Consider the following 15,971-nt stretch of genomic DNA (forward strand, 5'->3'; position numbering starts at 1 on the left):
TTAGTTCAATAACTCCATGTGAACGGATGGTTGTGGTTGTCAGTGCGTTACGTCAGATGAGTGATGGAGCAGCACAGTAACTGTACTCTACCTACCTGACCTCTCCACCAGCTCACTGCCATTCCAAACTGCCTCCCCCAATCACCCCTTATCTCTTGCAACCTTCCCCATCCTCCCCCAGCCACCTACTACTCCAAACAGCCTGGCCCCTCAAACTTTCATTCCAATTCAGATTGCTTTATCATGCCGTACGGTACATTTAGCAAATATTGTTTCTGACTCCTATGCTTCCACCTGCCTCTGCTAATTCCCCCTGGTCTTTCACAACCTCCTCCAGCCCCCGACTGAGTCTCCAAACACAACCCCCAGGGAGTCCAACAGTCATCTTTCTCATTCCTCTCTTTCTGGATTTATGAGTCCCTTCAGACATCCAGCTATTTCCTCTCCCTCTCATCTTTCTCTTTTTAAACATTCTCTCTTCCTTTCTCTCTATTTAACTATGTATCTTTCTCCCTCTCTCCTTCGTACAAGCCATGCTTCTATCATATAACGGTGATTTGTTGTGACATTGCAACGTGATATTGCTTTGAGTTGACATGTACATAACATTGTTTTGAAAAGGAATGTCTGTTCCACCCATTCTGATCTGGACATTCTTTGTACCTGCTAGTTGTTTTGGGTGGAGGCAAGGGTACGTGCTGTCCCGGGGCAGTACAGGGCAATGCTGCAACTTGTTGAGGAAATCAGCACCGTGTATAAAAACATCTGTTCAACACATACACTCACACTAAACATCCCCAGTAAGGATAGTGTTTTAAATAGTCATTTTCACTGGAGTGTGTGTGTGTGTTTGTGTGTGTACGGATGCATGTATATGTGTGGGCCCTGTTCAGAAGTAGTGCACTATAAAGGGAATAGGGTGCCATTTGGGATGCAAAAGAGTGGTCCTCCCTCCTGTCCTGTTCAGTCATGTTTGCCTGTTCAGTTTCCCTCTGGCTCAGTCTGCTGGGTGACCTCATCAAGCACACAGGCACACAGACACACATCCCTGTGTTTCTATGTGGAGGAATTAGTCTGGAGTGGGACTGAAAACACACAACACTGGGAGCAGGACAGGTCCCCTCTCCCCTGCAGTGGCCTGGTGTGTGTGTGTGTACAGTAAGCAACCCTGTAATTGTTTTCACTGAACCCAAGGCATCTGTTCTCTTGGTCACAACACACAGGAATCCACTCTGGAATCCACAGCTATGGCCACCTGGGGGAGGGAGACACAGAAACAGAGAGAGACCAAGAGAGAGAGACACAGAGCGAGAGACACACACACACACACACACACACACAGAGAGAGACACACACACAGATATGCTTATCATAACACAGTAATAGTGTTAGTTTGCATCTCACACAAAATAACCAATGTTTGACAGTCTGTTTAGTCTTGCGCACAGACAGAGACTCAGCGGCCCCTCTACCTTTATTGTTCCAATTGTCCCCGGGATATAGACATGAGGCAAAGAAAACAATGTCCGGTCAAGTATATTCTTATTATTGCACTTACTTACCTCCAGGGATGTTTTCTTGTCCTGCCTTGGCTATTATTGTATTGTAGTATTGTACATATTATAATTCTGTAATATTAGAGTAATAATATATTGAACGATGTATTGTGTTGTTAAGGGTGTAGGCTGTTAGGTTTGGTTGTGATGTAATTGTTTTAATCCTGTTTGGACCCCAGGAAGATTAGCTGTTGCCTCAGCTAATGGGGATCCTCAGAAATATCAAAACAACTATACAACACTGGGCCTCCGTAATCTGACATTCTGAATCAGAGCCCCTATTCATTTATCATCTTAGAGAAGGAGTGTTGATCTACGATCAGTTTTCTATTTTAGATCATAATGAAAAAGATATGGACAGGGGGGACCTGATCGTAGATCAGCACTCATACTCTGAGGAGAGTACAGCCCCAGGCAATTATAGAGAACAGTGGAGGCTGGTGACTTGAAAAATGGAAGAGGATGGGAGACCCATGGTATAGGTGCGGAACGCAGAGACGTCAAAGTGTGTTTCAAAAATGGTCAAAGAGTAATTATGTTAACCTAAAGCATTTAATAAAGACATTTATAGTACAATGAGAGGGCTACTTACACAGTGTTGGAAAGGGATCACAGCAGTGATTGAATGAGGGTATGAGGCATGAGTTGAGGTGTTCAGAGGCTTGACTTCAGGACAGGATTTGACTAGAAAGACAAAAAACAATAACAACACAATGCAGTTAGACAAAAGAGCTAAGAAGGAGTTAGTCCAAGCAAGCAGTAAAATCATTGATGTGTAATAATGTGATTGTTTGTATGTATGTGTGATTGACTCTACATACAGTAATGAGAGAAAATTGATAGGGGTACTCAGTGCTTGGAAAGGAAACATTCAATTTATCCCCTGGGACCCAGAGTTTTTCCTTATCTGTTAACCTAATCAGGACAACTCTGGACCCTATAAAGTTATGAGTGATTATTCAGCTGTAAAATGGTTTTATAAGGGCTATGATGGGACCAGTTGTAGTGAGGTGCGTAGAGCAGAGAAGTCAGGCGCAGGAGAGCGAAAACTGATTTACAACAGTGTCCTTAAATATCCATAAACCACCGTCAACAGAACAACACAATAAATGGGTCAAACAAAACCCGGTAAATACCCGTTGCAAAAGCACTACCAGAAAAAATTACAGACAAGGACATGAGGGGGAACAGAGGGTTAAATACACAACATGTAATTGATGTAATTGGAACCAGGTGTGATGGAAGACAAGACAAACCAATAGAAAATTAAAAGTGGATCAGCGATGGCTAGAAGGTCGGTGACTTCGACCGCCGAACACCGCCCGAACAAGGAGAGGGACCAACTTCGGCGGAAGTCATGACAGTCCCCGAGTTGACACCGGCCTCGGGGACGACCCGGAGGTCGAGGCGCAGGGCGACCCGGGCGAAGACGGTGGAACTCCTGCAGCATTGAAGGGTCCAACATGTCCTCGACCGGAACCCAGCATCTCTCCTCCAGACCGTACCCCTCCCACTCCACGAGATACTGAAGGCCCCTCGCCTGACGCCTCGAATCCAGTATGGAGCAAACGGAGTATGCCGTGGCCCCCCGATGTCTAGAGGGGGTGGAGGAACCTCCCGCACATCAGACTCCTGGAGCGGGCCAGCCACCACCAGCCTGAGGAGAAACACATGGAACGAGGGGTTAATACGGTAATCGGGTGGAAGCTGTAACCTATAACAAACCTTGTTCATTCTCCTCAGGACTTTAAATGGCCCCACAAACCGTGGACCCAGCTTCCAGGCAGGGCAGGCGGAGGGGCAGGTTTCAGGTCGCAGGTTTTGCGGTGGCGATCTGCGTTCACCTTTTGGCGCGTCACGGCCTGCTGAAGGTGAACACGGACAGCTTCCCATGTCTCTTCCGCGCGCCTGAACCAGTCGTCCACCACAGAAACCTCGGTCTGACTCTGATGCCAAGGCGCCAGAACCGGCTGGTACCCCAGTACGCACTGGAAGGGAGAGAGGTTAGTGGATGAGTGGTGTAGCGAGTTCTGTGCCATCTCAACCCAGGGCACGAACGCTGCCCAATCCCCTGGCCGGTCCTGGCAATAGGACCACAGAAACCTGCCCACATCCTGGTTTACTCTCTCCACCTGCCCATTACTCTCGGGGTGAAACCCTGAAGTAAGGCTGATCGAGACCCCCAGACGTTCCATGAAAGCCTTCCAGACCCTAGTCGTGAACTGGGGACCCCGATCAGACACTATATCCTCAGGCACCCAGTAGTGCCGGAAGACATGTGTAAACAAGGCCTCCGCCGTCTGTAGGGCCATAGGGAGACCGGCCAGAGGGAGGAGACGACAGGAGCAACGATCCACAATGACCAGGATCGCGGTGTTACGTGACGTACAGACGCCCAGTGGGACACTGGACGGCGGCGGGCTCTGCACGTAACGCCTGCTCAATGTCCGTGTCCAGCTCCCACACTACCGGCGCCACCAGGCAGGAGGCGGGGAGTATGGGAGTGGGATCCATGGGCCGCTCCTCTGTGTCATACAGCCGGGACAATGCGTCTGCCTTCACGTTCCGAGAGCCTGTTCTGTAGGAAAGGGTAAACACAAAACGGATAAAAACATGGCCCACCTTGCCTGGCGAGGGTTTAGTCTCCTCGCTGCCCGGATGTACTCCAGATTGCGGTGGTCAGTCCAGATGAGAAAAGGGTGTCTAGCCCCCTCAAGCCAATGTCTCCACACCTTCAAGGCCTTGAAAAGGGCCAACGCTACCTGACCAAAACCTCAGATAAACCTCCGGTAGAAGTTGGCAAACACTAAGAACCGCTGCGCCTCCTTTACCGTGGTGGGAGTCGGCCAATTACACACGGATGAAATGCGGTCACTCTCCATCCCCACCCGAGGTGGAAATGCGATACCCTAGGAAGGAGACGGACGGTTGGAAGAACAGGCATTTCTCAGCCTTGACGTACAGGTCATGCTCCAACAGGCGACCAAGAACCCTGCGCACCAGGGACACATGCTCGGCGCGTGTAGCGGAGTATATTAGAATGTCATCTATATACACCACTAAACCCTTCCCGTGCTGGTCCCTGAAAATCTAGTCTACAAAGGCTTGGAAGACTTCATTCATCAACCCGTACGGCATGACATGGTACTCATAGTGCCCTGAGGTGGTACTGAAAGCAGTCTTCCACTCGTCTCCCTCCCGGATACGAACCAGGTTGTAAGCGCTCCTGAGATCTAGTTTTTTGAAGAAGCACGCCCCGTGCATTGACTCAATTGCTGTGGCTATGAGCGGTAGTGGGTAACTATACCTCACAGTGATCTGATTCAGACCCCGATAGTCAATACACGGGCGCAGACCTCCCTCTTTCTTCTTCACAAAAAAGAAACTCGAGGAGGCGGCGGAAGTGGAGGACCGAATGTACCCGATGCTGGGATTCGGAGATATATGTTTCCATAGCCTCCGTCTCCGCCTGTGAGATGGGATACACGTGACTCCTGGGAAGTGCAGCGTCTACCAGGAGATATATCGCACAATCGCCCTGTCGATGAGGTGGTAATTGAGTCGCCTTCTTTTTGGAGAAGGCGAGAACCAAATCGGCATATTCAGGGGGAATGCGCATGGTGGAGACCTGGTCTGGACTCTCCACCGTAGTAGCACTAACAGAAACCCCAAAACACCTACCTGAGCACTCTCGTGACCACCCCATGAGAGCCCTCTGTGGCCAAGAAACAGTGGGGTTATGACAAGCTAACCAAGGTAGGCCCAGCACCACGGGAAACGCAGGAGAGTCAATGAGAAAGAGACTAATTCTCTCCTTGTGACCCCCCTGCGTCACCATGCTCAAAGGAGCGGTGACCTCCCCAGCCACGCCTGAATCGATGTGCAACAGAGGGCTCTGGGTGAGAATGGTGCCGGCTCACCTGGGGTGGCGCCAGGGCGCCCTGCCTGCTGTCTCGATCCCCAGAGGAACCAACCTGGCACCGACGAGCTGGAACCCCCTCCGGTCTCCCTGCGTACCGCCCCTCCCAGCTCCATGGGTATCGGAGAGGGGGTGCAGGAGGATGGAACCACCAGACCCCAATCTGAACGTCCGCTGGTAGCCAGTAGGTTGTCCAGCTGGATGGACAGGTCCACCAGCTGGTCAAACGTGAGGGTGGTGTCTCTGCAAACCATCTCCCGACAGACGTCCTCATGCAGACTGCAGTGGTCATGGTCGATCTGGGCCCTGTCATTCCATCCCGCGCCGGCAGCCAGGGTCCTAAACTCCAGGGCGAACTCCTGGGCGCTCGTCGTCTCCTGCCTCAGATGGAAGAGGCGTTCACCCGCCTCTCTACCCTCCGGCGGGTTGTCGAAGACTGCCCGGAAACGGCGGGTGAACTCCTCAAACTGGTCCAACGCCGCATCTCCCTCTCTCCACATGGCGTTGGCCCACTCAAGGGCTTTCCCGGTGAGGCACGAGACGAAGGCGGACACCCTCTCACGGCCCGATGGAGCCGGGTGGATGGTACCCAGGTATAGGTCCAGTTGTAGAAGGAACCCCTGGCAGTTCGCAGCCTTTCCGTCGTATTCCTGGGGCAGTGAGACACGAATCCCACTGGGACCAGGAGGAAGAGGGGCGTTTAGGGGAGACCTTGGTTGTGCTGGTGGAGGCGCTGGAAGAACTCCCTGTCTCTCCCTGAGGTCCACTGTCTGGACAACGCGGTCCATCGCGGTGCCAAGATGGTGGAGCATTGCTGCGTGCTCCCGGACGCGCTCCTCCACCCATATACCCGGGGTACCTGCTCCTGCTGACTCCATAGTTTTGGTTGGTAATTCTGTAGTGAGGTGCGTACTGGCGGCAGAGAAGTCAGGCGCAGGAGAACAAAAACTGACTTACAACAGTGTCCTTTAATATCCATAAACCACCTGTCAACAGAACAATACAATAAATGGGTCAAACAAAACCAGGTAAATACCAGCATACTGTGCTAAAGCACTACAAGAAACAATTACCAACAAGGGGGAACAGGGTTAAATACACAACATGTAATTGATGGAATTGGAACTAGGTGTGATAGAAGACAAGACAAAACCAATAGAAAATGAAAAGCGGATCAGCGATGGCTAGAAGGTCGGTGACTTCTACCGCCGAACAAGGACCAACTTCGGCAGCAGTCGTGACACCAGTTTTTCCTAATCAGGTCACATGTTGTTGTTTTTTTATGTCAAACTGCAGCAACCTTATACTTGTTCATATGAATTATATTTAGACTAGATGAGGGAGGGGGGGGGGGGGGGGTTCCTCTACCCAGACAACTGATAGACAGAACTCACAGGGCTGAACTTGCGTTACGCATGTTTGCGTTATGACTCACGTCGGTCATCACTATTATTTACATTTAAGTCATTTAGCAGACGCTCTTATCTAGAGCGACTTACAAATTGGGATTGATTTATGTTGATTGATTCATTCCAGTTAATAATTTTGGATCGAAAACGTGTAGGCAGCTCTGCCGGCCCAATTTTGAATATGAACCAGATTTGATCACATTCACATTTTCTCCTGACACACAAATGGACTATAAATACATAACATTACCAATGATTGACCTAAACCAGATGAGCAGGCTGTATGCAGCACCTATTATTAGTAGCCTACAGTTAATCAGACTGCAACATTCTCGTTTTCATCCCATACAGCATGTCAGATCTGTCAGTTTAGGTGTAGCCTAGGCTGCTGCAACATTTATGTCATGAGTTTTTGCTTGTGTCTGTCTGGAGTGATTATGTGTTATCTTTGCTAAATAAATAACGGAGCAAAGTGGAAACCCTACTTGAGAGCGCTCGAAAATGTTTTGCGTCAAACTCTCTTTCATCTAACTTTTAATGGATGACACGTTGGAAGCTATCAAATCATTCAGAACATCCCAGAAAAAAAGTAGAACGTTCCATATGTTCCGCAAGTAAAGCATCGTAACGTGCAATTACCGCTGCAAGTAGGGTTTCCACTTACCGCTGTAGTTGCACTTGTTAGCGGAACTTTCCCTCTCGTCGTGTCCTCTAAAAGCCAATTATTGAATGGCGAAATACGCAGTGGTGTTGATAAGTCCCTTGAGAACATCCCCGTTTCTTCTTAGAATATCCAGACATCCGCCGTGATCGATGCGACTTTTTTGCAGAAGCTTGAATCTGATGTGGACATTTATATGCTCCCTGCTTTTTATTTTGCCGTTTAGTTTAACGATCAATGATCTTCAGGTCACTGTACCCACCTTTCGGCCAAGGCTCAGACTTTACAAAAAGCAGGCAAGGCCAGAAATACAGGTGGCTTAATGAAAGACCCTGTTATCCAGCTATACTTTTGATTAGAGGTCGACTGATTATGATTTTTCAACGCCGATACCGATTATTGGAGGACAAAAAAAGCCGATACAGATTAATCAGCAGATTTTAAAATGTATTTGAAATAATGACAATTACAACAATACTGAATGAACACTTATTTTAATTTAATATAATAATCAATTAAATCAATTTAGCCTCAAATAAATAATGAAACATGTTCAATTTGGTTTAAATAATGCAAAAACAAAGTGTTGGGGAAGAAAGTAAAAGTTCAATATGTGCCATGTAAGAAAGCTGAAGTTTCAGTTCCTTGCTCAGAACATGAGAACATATGAAAGCTGGTGGTTCCTTTTAACATTGGTCTTCAATATTCCCAGGTAAGGAGTTTTAGGTTTTAGTTATTATAGGAATTATAGGACTATTTCTCTCTATACCATTTGTATTTCATATACCTTTGACTATTGGATGTTCTTATAGGCACTTTTGTATTGCCAGTGTAACAGTATAGCTTCCGTACCTGTCCTCGCTCCTACCTGGGCTAGAACCAGGAACACAACGACAACAGCCACCCTCGAAGCAGCGCTACCCATGTAGGGCAAGGGGAACAACTACTCCAAGTCTCAGTGCAAGTGACGTTTGAAACGCTATTAGCGCGCACCCAGCTAACTAGCTAGCCATTTCACATCACATCGTTACACCAGCCTAATCTCGGGAGTTGATAGGCTTGAAGTCATAAACAGCAGAGCTGCTGGCAAAACGCACGAAAGTGCTGTTTGAATGAATACTTATGAGCCTGCTGGTGCCTACCATCGCTCAGTCAGACTGCTCTATCAAATCAGACTTAATGACCTAAGGCTCGCATTTCTGTGTGTTATTTTGTTATAATTAATATGATAGAATCCGGAAACTATCATCTCGAAAACAAGAAGTTTATTCTTTCAGTGAAATATGGAACCGTTCCGTATTTTATCTAACGGGTGGCATCCATCAGTCTAAATATTCCTGTTACATTGCACAACCTTCAATGTTATGTCATAATTACGTAAAATTCTGCCAAATTAGTTCGCAATGATCCAGGCGGCCCAAACTGTTGCATATACCCTGACTCTGCATGCAATGAACGCAAGAGAATTGACAATTTCACCTGTTTAACATTGCATGCTAACCTGGATTTCTTTTAGCTAAATATGCAGGTTTAAAAAATATATACTTCTGTGTATTGATTTTAAGAATGGCATTGGTGTTTATGGTTAGATACACGTTGGAGCAACGACAGTCCTTTTTAGCGAATGCGCACTGCATCGATTATATGCAACACAGGACACGCTAGATAAACTAGTAATATCATCAACCATGTGTAGTTATAACTAGTGATTATGATTGATTAAGTTTAATGCTAGCTAGCAACTTACCTTGGCCTCTTACTGCAATCGAGTAACATGCGGGCTCCTCGTGAGGCAGGTGGTTAGAGCGTTGGACTAGTTAACCGTAAGGTTGCAAGATTGAATCTCTGAGCTGACAAGGTAAAAATCTGTCGTTCTGCCCCTGAACAAGGCAGTTAATCCACCGTTCCTAGGCCGTCATTGAAAATAAGAATGTGTTCATAACTGACTTGCCTAGTTAAATAAAGATTAAATAAAGGTGTTTTTTTTTTTTTTTTTAAATCGGCTTCCAAAATTACCAATCTCCGATTTTTATGAAAACTTGAAATCGGCCCTAATTAATCGGCCATTCCGATTAATCGGTCGACCTCTACTTTTGATACCAATCGGTATTGAACACCCTCACCTTTTCACCCTTCTTCGTGAAACTGATCTCAGGCAGAGGTCGACCCTCGGTTTTAATTACCTTTCCGTGTACCACAGCGAATTAAAAGGTGTTCTTCATCAAAAAGTTCACAAAAATGAAATAAATTGCACTAACTGGACACAAAAATTATGTTCTAAAACCAAGAAAACAATCTACCTCCTCCGTGTCCTGTAATTTGAAGAAACTAATTTGAATTGAAAATTATCGTAAAATGGCTCAACTATGACTTTTCTATCTCCAATAATGTCACCAAGCTCCTCAACACATAGATTCCCACCCTAATGCTTTGTGGCACAAGCCCAATACACCACTCGTTTCATCTGATACTAATCCTATGATTGGATGACAACATGTCAGTTCATACTTATCAATGTTGATTGGTTGGAGGTCGTCCTCTGGAAGTGGTCAAAATTGCCATACAGGTCTATTGAAGGGGGTGGGGCCCTACGTGCCTCCTAGGTTTTGTATTGAGGTCAATATACACAGAAGACAAAAGCTAGCTTTTTTAGTGTTTCACTATTTTTATTTTTATGAAATTTCACAGAGGAGGATGGTCCTCCCCTTCCTCCTCTGAGGAGCCTCCGTTGATAGAGAACCACACACTAATATAGGGTCAAACAGACAGGGAGAATCAGACACTACTATAGGGTCATACAGACAGGGAGAACCACACACTACTATAGGGGCATACAGACAGGGAGAACCACACACTACTATAGGGTCATACAGACAGGGAGAACCACACACTACTATAGGGGCATACAGACAGGAAGAACCACACACTACTATAGGGTCATACAGACAGGGAGAACCAGACACTACTATAGGGTCATACAGACAGGGAGAACCATACACTACTATAGGGTCATACAGACAGGGAGAAACACACTTTTCTTTATTCCCTCAGTAAAACCACACAGTTCACTGTTACTAAAGAAAAGCTGGAAACAGACGATGAAACTTTCTTTGCTCTGCTCCCTCTCTCTGTTTTCCCAGTGGTGTACCAGGGGGTGAATATGACAGTATGTTACCCCAGTGTGGGTCAGGATGGCATCCAGAAGGAGACCAACGCGGTGGCCATTATAGGAGCTGCCATCATGTACTGCTGTGTGCTCTTCGCATGGTGAGTGGCACGTCACTGGAGGAGTGTGTAATGAATGTCAAAACGTTTTCCCATTGAATCATATGTACAGTCTCTCTACACAGTGATCAAACAATAAGAGCTCTATTCAATCCGAATCGCCGAAGATCCGAATCACTGAAGATCAGTGTTACAGCGTGATTGAAATTTAAAGACAATTGTCCTGTGTTAGTGGAGACTGCATTCACGGTAAACACTGCATGTGTTGGCTCAATCGGAAAATACCTTTACATTTATATTGCGCGATCTGTAACCCTTCATCGATACAGACTGAATAGAGACCTAAGTACTTTACTTATTGACTTATTTAGGCTAATTACTTACTAACTTTCTATGTAACAAATGGAGTGCAATTTTGAGGTTATTTTTTGTTTCTGTTTGAAAAAAATACATTGCTTGTCCTAATATTAGTTTACTTCAGTTGCTTATTCAAACAATGCTATATTTTCAGTAACGAAGCATCCTACCTAGCAGAGGTTTTTGGCCCTTTCTGGATGATCAAAGTTTACCGCTATGAGTTCCAGGTAAAGTACGAATTCATATAAAAATATTACTGTTGAGGATCATTCACTGCCATCATGGATAATGGAGGATCAACTCTGTGTTCCTGTGGCTCTGCATACATCTTGTTCTCAGTGGGTTCCTGGCTCTTTAATTGGGGAGGATGGGCTCGTAGTAATAGTTGGAGTGGAATAGATGGAATGGTCTCAAATACGATGCCATTCCATTCGCTCCGTTCTGGACATTATTATGAGCCGTCCCCCCTCAGCAGCCTTCACTGATCTTGGTATTCATTTGTGATGTGTGAGCGGCATGTTTCCACGCTCCATACGTGTGGAGAATGTATGGGCACCCTGAGCTCTGCTTACCTCTAGCAGTTTGATACAACTCCTGGAATCTCTCTCTCTCTCTCCGTTTTCCTAGAAAGCCACATGCTGCTTCTGCTGCCCTGACAAAGAGGAAGGTTGGTAGCCTACATGTCAATAAATTCTCAGCAACACTTTATTTGAAGGGTACCTGAATAAGGACTTCGTAACACATTCATGAAACATACATAAAACAAAAATAAGCAGTACATTTATGTTGGCGAAAAACTTCCTTTAAAGTTGTGGTTGTTGACATAAGCATGAATGTTAATGTAGTGCTTATGAATGTTTGTAATGAAGTCCTTATGTCCTTATGTAGGTACCCATAAAATATATAGTTACGTAGTTATCTTAATCTGGATTCTTCTCCATATTATAAAGATGCCAGTATTAAGGCTGCAGAATAGAAAGTATGTCTAAATAATTTATGTACAGACGAGCGGCTAGCCTATTCTGAGACTGGTGTTACGACATTCAAATAAATCAATATAATTTAGCACTATTCTTACACCTTCTGGGAAAATAAAATGATTGTAAAAGATAAATTGCATGTTTTCTATATGCTGCTATGGTATTGTCGAGAGCAGCACGATTCTTTATCACCCTCAGGTGATTGACTTTATATGTTCCGTCTGTGGTGTTTCCAGAGGTGGAGTTTGTGATTGACGAAGATATCAAGGGCTGCCAGAAGGTGATTCACAACGAGAACCAGAGAGTGGCTTACAGCTACTTCTTCTTCCACTTCGTCTTCTTCCTGGCCTCGCTCTACGTCATGATGACCCTAACCAACTGGTTCAGGTCAATATCTCACTCACTGGGCATTGGACACCCTAGCAAACACACAACCACAACACAACGTTGTCTCAATGTTGGCGTTACATGAAAATGAAGACACTTTACTTGATGGCTCAATCATAAGGGCTACATAACCCTGTCATAATATAACCCTGTCATAATATAACAGATAACATAAACAGTCATGATAGCTTTCAACGCGCTAGCGCATTTGGCACACTGCTTTTCCAAAGCAAAGCGTTTCACACCGCATCCCAAAAGCCTGAGGGTAACAACATCAGTTTGTCAGTAAATGTCTACAACTAACTAGCTATTCATTTAGTACTAGTAGCTGGGCTGAGTTAAACATTTTCGGCATAGCTAGTTAGCGATGCATTGCTAACTAGGCAGCTAGAGGACTGCATCTAACTAGTTCACTTGCAGCTGATGTTGAATCATTGCTGGTGAATGTTGATTAAATCTTTGGGGGTTTTAACTGAGATTTGTGATACAGCTAGCTAGCCTCCAGCTAGAAAAGGAAACAGAACATTTGGTTGGGGTCACTTGCAACAAAAATGTGCACTGACTCGGCAGAGCGCATCAACAGCTCAGCCGTTCAAAGCGGAGCGTCTCTCTTCTTTTGGGGGAAATTGCCATGTTGATGCAGAACCAAACTTCATACAGTCATTAAAATACAGTTGCGGGCACTTAAGTTGCAACACTACCATATAGCATCATGTAGCGATAGTTTGCCACAAAAACATGTACCGCAGTACAGCTTAAAAAAAACATTTTAGTTCCCTTAATTGTGGGTAAGATTCTTGTTGAGTCACCTCATCCGTTACCTGGGTGTACACAGCAGCTATATTGTGCCATTGCCGTGCTAATCAAAATTCCTCTCCCACCTTTCCTTCCTCCACCTCCAGCTATGAGTCAGCGGTGCTGGAGACCACGTTCACCCACGGCAGCTGGTCCACGTTCTGGGTGAAGATGTCGTCGTGTTGGGCATGCGTGGTGCTCTACCTCTGGCTGCTGCTGAGCCCACTCTGCCACTGTGGCTCCGACTCGCACCGCCCGCGACGTTCCCGCATTAAACGCCGCTCAGCCAACTCCTCCAGTCACGTCAGTGTGAGCGTCTGACCGGTGACCTTTGGGCCAGAGCCTGGCTTCTGGGGGGGGGAACAGGATAGGACAGCTAGCAGGAGAAGATGGACAATTGCCCCCGCTGTGGTACCCTGAAGGTGGAGGGTGGTTTTGATGATGTCCCCTTGCACCCTCAACCGGTCTCCCATATTGAGGTCAGATGTCAGTGGTCAGAGATGAGATGTCATGGGTCAGAGACTCACTCCAGCTAGAAGGACAGACTAACAGACTAACCAGAGGATTAATGATTGAATCTGATGTTCCTCACACAGACCACCCGAACCTTCAAACAAGGGACTAACTAGACTGTGCTCTGAAACAGGAACAAAGACCCTATACAGAATCACTACATCCTGCCATCCAAACTGATTTCGCAACATTTCACTATTGTTTCACTCGGTAAGTGAAGTATTCAGTCTGGTTTAACCAGGCTAGAACCACTATGGACTACTATGCTGAGACTGCCAAAAGGGAACAAAAAGGATGAGCTCTCGACTCGCGTACGACGGGAGCTGTAGGGAAATGTTGGCTGACTTTTTACTCTTTTTGAATATTTGATTTCTTATAGTAAGGACTGTGTAGCATTTTTAAAATTACAACCAGAGGTAGATTTGTCAGTAGGATCATTATTTTTCTCAGTGGTTTCAACAACTGAAGGTTTACCTGAATGTTTCGGTGAAAGTTTCCCTGAACATTTCACACCATTTCTAAAGGTTTACATTAAGATTTTGCACATTAGTGTGTTCATACTGTTTGAATATGTTCGCTCTGGTGTGGAGCTAATGTGAATTATAAAATAAAATATTACTTAACACTTTCGCCAACAGGTATAATGCTATATTACTTGTTATAAGCATGTATGAGCCTTTATAATGCCTTACAATAAGGTCTATTCTGTTTTATGTTGGCCGAGCAAATTTCCAACGGACCTAATGGCTTATATAGTCAGGATCATTATGAGTTGATTACAACACATTATAAGGGGTTCATAGATGTTCATGACAAGTCTTTCAATGCATTATATCTGTCGGCTTTAAGTAAAATGTTACCAAATACTCTTATACCAATTATTTATTTCGCAATGCCTTTTTAACATCGTGGGAGTGGTGTATCCATTTCTAAATTGGTTTTTGAAAGGAAAATGTGGTAAAGTTGTTTTGGCAGTTAAGTTTTACAAGAAACCCCAGCTACAAGACCCTGACATGTCTGGTTTAAAGTGGCTCTCTGTGATCTGGGGTGTATTAGCTAGGAACAGAATGGAAACAAATGTGCCGAAACGGGAAGAGACCTACCTGGAATTTTCCAATATGAAAGCTTGTTTTTGTATTCACATTTCAAAATGCTTCGCTACGGAGTGCACTAATGAATGCACCCGTGTTTTAGAAGAACCATTGAGGATCGAGAGCCACGTTTCTGTGAAGACTTCTCCACAGTTAATGACCAATAATTTGACTCTGTAAAACCTTTGTGTACGATACTGCATTTAGGTCCTTTTTTAGCTCATTCCATGTTACTATGATAGCAGGTGTGTGAAGTTATTTTTGTAAATACATTTTGTAATGAAACACACGCTTCTGTTGATTAAAGTGTGATATTTTTGTAAGCAAACAAACCCTAAAATCACATTGGATTCCGATTAGTTTCCCAAATTATATTTTTTCCCTTTGGTATTTTTCAGGTTTTCGCTCTCTGAAATTAGACTTTTTTTGGTAAGCGTTATGGCGATCGGTTGTCTAATCACATGACATGGCTGGGAAAAAACTATAACCCAGTTTAACACAATTCAAAATGTGCCCCTAACGAGATGGTCGTTTTCAATCAAGAAAAATTGTGGCACTTGTTTTAACTCTTTAAGACTATTTTTGTGGTAGTGGAAGAAGTTTAAAACGTTTTACTTAAGCATTTAAATATAGTCAAAGTTAAATGTAGTAAAATAATTGATCGGATTACTTTGATAGACTACTAGATCAACCTTATTACTTTGGATTGTAGGGCAGTTAAATCACACATTTCATCAAAAATAACTACACTCTGACTACTACACTTTCATACACTCTGCTACTAGAAAATCACAGAATATTCAAAGTAATAAAAGACAGAAGACAATGAGGCAGTGTTGAAGTCCTCTCTGGGCTGGAGGGGTATCAGTGGGAAGAGGTACCCATTGGCCAGAAAGGCGGAACCCTTTCCCTGGGAGAACTTCACCAGGGGACACACTAGTTAACTGAGCATAGCACACATTGGGCCCTATAATATCCTTAGATGTTTTGTCCTGATTCCAATTAGTTTCCCAAATTCCATTTTCTCCTTTTAGAATTTTTCAGGTTTTCGCTCTCAGAAATCACACCTTTTAAAAAT

At 44.9% G+C, this 15,971-nt stretch overlaps 1 protein-coding gene and 1 long non-coding RNA gene across 2 annotated transcripts in view; one reads left to right on the top strand and one right to left on the bottom strand.

The window, feature by feature from the left end:
• serinc4 (serine incorporator 4) overlaps positions 1-15,215 on the top strand; it is a 37,792-nt gene extending 22,577 nt beyond the window's left edge. Inside the window, exons 8-12 of the mRNA XM_064989591.1 lie at positions 10,686-10,812; positions 11,282-11,354; positions 11,755-11,794; positions 12,344-12,494; positions 13,397-15,215. Coding sequence (XP_064845663.1) covers positions 10,686-10,812; positions 11,282-11,354; positions 11,755-11,794; positions 12,344-12,494; positions 13,397-13,610 — 605 coding nt within the window. The 3' untranslated portion in view covers positions 13,611-15,215. The remainder of the gene's footprint in view (positions 1-10,685; positions 10,813-11,281; positions 11,355-11,754; positions 11,795-12,343; positions 12,495-13,396) is intronic.
• On the bottom strand, positions 187-7,664 carry LOC135556410 (uncharacterized). Its single transcript, XR_010457992.1, has 3 exons — positions 7,549-7,664; positions 2,149-3,213; positions 187-1,255 (listed from the first exon to the last, which is right to left on the bottom strand). It is a non-coding gene; the product is annotated as an uncharacterized LOC135556410 (long non-coding RNA).
• Positions 15,216-15,971: the final 756 nt, after the last annotated feature.

The sequence above is a fragment of the Oncorhynchus masou genome, chromosome 2, assembly GCF_036934945.1.
Source record: "Oncorhynchus masou masou isolate Uvic2021 chromosome 2, UVic_Omas_1.1, whole genome shotgun sequence".
NCBI classification, from domain to species: domain Eukaryota; kingdom Metazoa; phylum Chordata; class Actinopteri; order Salmoniformes; family Salmonidae; genus Oncorhynchus; species Oncorhynchus masou.